General features: G+C 67.6%; 1 protein-coding gene across 1 annotated transcript; it reads left to right on the top strand.

Annotated features, from left to right (window-relative positions):
* Positions 1-302: 302 nt before the first annotated feature.
* On the top strand, positions 303-4,163 carry MNEG_10654 (phosphoinositide-3-kinase, regulatory subunit 4; the record flags this gene model as incomplete). The annotated part of the gene is made up of 8 exons (XM_014040875.1): positions 303-338; positions 560-761; positions 1,150-1,358; positions 1,860-1,975; positions 2,290-2,446; positions 2,797-3,206; positions 3,444-3,555; positions 3,993-4,163. 8 exons carry the CDS (start codon positions 303-305, stop codon positions 4,161-4,163), a joined length of 1,413 nt encoding a protein of 470 aa, XP_013896329.1.
* Positions 4,164-4,451: the final 288 nt, after the last annotated feature.

Genomic DNA, 4,451 nt, shown 5'->3' with positions numbered 1-4,451 from the left:
ACCCTCCCTCCACGCTGCCCGAACCACCCACCCTGATCTCCCCCCCCTCACATACATCAAACACAACCACCACCACCCTCCACCCTCCCCCTTAAAGGTGAGCCACCTAGCGGAGCACCGCCGGGCCGTCAACCGCCTCGCACTCTCGGGCAACGGCCAGCTGCTGCTCAGCGCATCGGACGACGAGACCGTCAAGGTGAGAGACAATGGCCGGGGCAAGCCGCGAGAGAAGAGGGGGTTGTTTTTCTCCGGGTTCTGGGGCTGTCAGAGTCTGGCGGGGCGACTGGGTGGGGGTCGCTGGGATGCGGCGGCTGTGCTGCGCCGGCGAGCAGCCTCTCGTCGTTGGGACGGATCCGCTGCCTCCCTAGAACCGCCGCGGCTCCGTATGGCGCCCACCCTGTCACCCCACCCCCCACCCCAGCTCCGGGGCTGCCTCAACCCCGCCCTACCTCTGTCGCCCCTCTCCGCTCGCCCGACGCGCCGCCTGGCTCCCCGCCCCGCCGGCGCAAAACCCCGGCCCACCGGCTGAAAACCCCTGCCCCCCCCCCCCAAAAAAAAGGTGTGGGATGTGCGCCGCCTGGAGCGCGACGTGTCCTTCCGCAGCCGTCTGACGTACGCGGGCCAGAGCGGCGCCATCCTGGCGGTGGCGGGCGTGGAGGACGGCCAGTCCGCGGCCAGCGCCAGCGCCAGCGGGTCGCTGCACGTGTGGCGGGTCGAGTACACGGCCAGGGCGGGCGGCGGGGCGCCGGACAAGTACACGGGTGCGCGGCGGGGCGGCGCGTGCGCGCACGTGTGCTTTCGTGCGTCAGGGGGAGGCGGGAACAGCCTGTGCGCAGATGCAAGTGCGCAGGCGTGCGCTTTTGTGACTCATCAGGCGTGCGGAGCACCATGCTCCCTCCTTGCGCCCCTAACACGGCCAAAATGGCGCGGTCGTGGCACACACGGTCAGATGAATGGTGATCAGCAAAACACAGACGCAAAGCTATCGTGACCTGGCATTTCATAAACCTGGGCCACACACACGCGCGCATGCGCACACACGCACGCACACACATGCACGCCCGCACGCGCGCACACACACACACACACACACACACACACACACACAAACAAACACACACGCTCACAAATCCCAACCCCGCACACCAGGCATCACCGTGCGCCGCCAGGTCTCCCCCGGGGAGGGCCGAGTCCTGGACGTGCAGCAGTGGGGGGCCGCGCCCCCCCTCATGACCTACACCACCCAGCGCGGCGGCGTGCACGGGATGGACCTGCGGATGGAGCGCGACGCCTGGGTCGTGCCCGCGCCGCCGCGCCTCGGGGTCCTGCAGCAGGCGCGCAGGGGTTTGGTGCCGACGGTTGGTGTTCCGATTGGGTCTATTTGGCTGCGTGTTTTGACAGGGTGCCGAGCTGCTGCTTCCCGAATGCAGCGGCGGTTGCCGGCAGATTCAAAATCTGGACTGCCACGACAGATGTACACGGCTGCTGGTGGCGATTCGCATCGTTGGGGCGCGGGGCATGCATTAGATAGGCGCGCCTGGGGGTCAAGGCACCGGCACCGGCATATCGCAGGCGCGCTGCCCCCTCGAACCGGCGCAGCGAGTCGTATCGGGCGCCTGCATCCTCGACAACCGCTGCGAGGGGCGAAAAACAGCCCCCCGCACGCTCACACCGTGCGCCTGCTCCCCAAGCAAGACGTTCACCAGCATAATGGTTATCTCGCTCTCCCCCCTCTGTGGGACGCCACGTCCTGTGCGTGCCACCTGTCAACGCCCACCCCACCCCCTTACCCACCACCACCCATGTGGTGACCCAACTGCCGCATCCACGGCCCCCTCTCCCCGCCTTTGCCGTGGCAGGTGGTGACCGACCCCTCTGGCCAGCACTGGCTGCTGCAGGCGACCAGCAGGGGCTGGCTCAGGCTGTGGGACGTGCGCTTCCTGCTCAACGCCAACACCTGGCAGCACCCCGCCAGGTGCAGCGCGGGCACACGGGCACGGGGCGCGAGGAGCGGGCGGCGCAGGCTTTGCCGGGGGCGGGGGTCGGGGGAGGAACGGGCGCGCGCGCCATGCCTGCCGCTCACCCGCGTCGGCGGTGCGGCCCCTACCTTACCAACCGCGCTCGAGACACTCCATTTGGTCCCCCCCGCAACCACTGCCGTGGGCCGAGCTGGCCCCGCGCCTTCCTCCCAGCTCGGCGTCGGCGCGCCTGCTGCCGCGCACAGTCCGCCTCCCAGCCCCCCCCCCCATCGTCCACGTAACGGTCTCCCCACACACCGCCCACCACCAGGTGCTCCATCGACGCAATGGCGGCCGCCACCGCCGCGCCCTCGCGCCTCGGCCTGTCCGGCGGCGCGCTCCCCACGCCGGGCGCCCCGCTGGTGTACGTGGCCGCGGGCCACGGAGAGGTCGGCCTGTGGGACGTGGCGGCAGGGACCTGTCTGCAGGTGCGGCGCATGAATGTGTGTGCATGCGCTCGCGAGTGTGGTGTGTGAGCGGCACGCGTGCGTCTGCTTTTCCTGAGTCCCCTTTTTTCCCGGTCTTGCTCGCTCTCGCCCAGCCCTTGCTCACGGCGTGGTTCGTGCCTTGTGTGTTGAGAGGTGCAGGCTGCACGCACGTGCGTGCGTGTCCACGCGTGCGTGCGTGCATGTGTGCGGCAGCAGGGGGGACCCACACAGGATAGGCGTCGGGGCACCAGGTGGCCTGCCTCTCCCACCGTATTCCCCCCTGTCTTTCGCTCTGCTGCCACCTGATCCTGGCATGCGCCCCTGCCACTCGGTGACCCTTCGTCGCCCAGGTGCTACGCACCCTCACATCAGAAGAGGCGGAGTCGGGCTGCTTAGACGTGCCCTCCGCGCTCACGCCGCCCCCCGCCAGCAGCCCCCCTCGCGCAAGCTTGGGCCTCGCCGGCAGCGGCGGCGGCGGAGGCGGCCGCGGCGGTGGCGGCATCACGGCCGCGCCCATGTTATCGGGCGCGGCGCCGTTGCTCTCTCCGGGTGCGATGCAGCAGCAGCAGCAGCAGCAGCAGCAGCAGCAGCAGCAGCAGCAGCAGCAGCAGCAGCAGCAGCAGCAGCAACACCAGCAGCCGTGGCGGCGCGAGAGCGGCGGCAGCGGGCAAGCGGCACTGGGGCTTGGGGAGGGCGACGACTTGGCGGCAGCGCTGAGGAGCAGCCTGTTCCTGCAGGAGGTGGACCAGCCGCAGGCCAGGTGGGGCGGCCAGGGGTGTGCAGGCAGGGCCCTGCCTGCCATGCTGCCTGCCTGTCATGCTGAGAAACTCCTTTGCCAGGAAAAGTCGCACACGAGGGCTGTGTATGCGGCTGTTCGGGCGTGTTTGCTGCCTGGCGCACCATGACGCGGCATCTTACAAGCCGTGCGATGAGCTCGGTGTCGTGCGTGCGTATGGCGTCGCACACGCCCGGGATTGCTGCACCCTTGACATCGCAGGCCGCACAACGCGTGCGCGCTGCTGCCGCTGGGGGGCGGGCAGCTGTTGGCTGGCGGCGGCGACTGCGCCATCCGCTGCTGGGAGCCGGCTTGGCCTGAGAGGACCTACCAGGTGCGCATAGCCGGGGCATGTGTTAATGCCTCTTCTGGAACAATCCCACCGGCTCCCCATAAACAAACAAACACACACACACACAAGCACACACACACACGCGCACGGACACGCACGCACACGCAATGTGCTTGGAGCAAGTCTGGAAGCTCAGGCCAGGTTGAATGTGTATAAGCTCCGCATGTACATGAGCAGCAGACCCCTTGATCCCCTCCATCAGCTGTGCCACATCAAGCGTTCCCCTATTTGGTTCGCGCGAGCCCTTCCCAACAAGATAGTTGTGATTGCAACACGCATTCGCTTGTCGCCACCGGTACGATGACACTTGCTGTGGTGTTGTCCATGAGACCATGAGAGGTGACCCTCCAGCATCCCAACACGCCTTCCACGCGTTCATGCACCCGCTGACGCAGCCATTCCATCCGGTTCCTGTGCAGGTTTGCGGCCCTTTGTGGCCCAACAGCATCATTGAGCCGGGCACCAGCACGCTACACACGCCTGTGACGCTGCGGCGCTACCACATGCGCCATGTGGCCGGTGTGCCGGTGGTGGAGGAGGTGGCCTCACACGGCCGGGAGGACACCACTCGTCAGGTGAGCAGCCCTTAATCATAGCACGCCTGTGAGTGGACGTGTTGGGTCGGAGGGGGCATCGCATGGGCGTATGGAATACAACGTTGGAGTGTCAGGATCTGCACCCTCAGCAATGCTAGTGAGGATGGTCAGCACACCTGCCGGTGGCCTGCTGGAATGCATCCCGATGGTGCGGTGCGTCAGCCTGGTGGGGCCGTCCCTCATGGCTGGTGCGCTGCCAACGTTGCCGTGCAATGTTGTGGGCTTGGACGGCATCAACCAGATCGCCCTGCCCCCAATCGGCCCTGCGCAGACCCGTCTTGA

This window comes from Monoraphidium neglectum, assembly GCF_000611645.1.
Source record: "Monoraphidium neglectum strain SAG 48.87 unplaced genomic scaffold scaffold02405, whole genome shotgun sequence".
Taxonomy (NCBI): domain Eukaryota; kingdom Viridiplantae; phylum Chlorophyta; class Chlorophyceae; order Sphaeropleales; family Selenastraceae; genus Monoraphidium; species Monoraphidium neglectum.
Note: the sequence above shows the minus strand (reverse complement) of the source record. Positions and strands in the feature narration are given on the sequence as shown.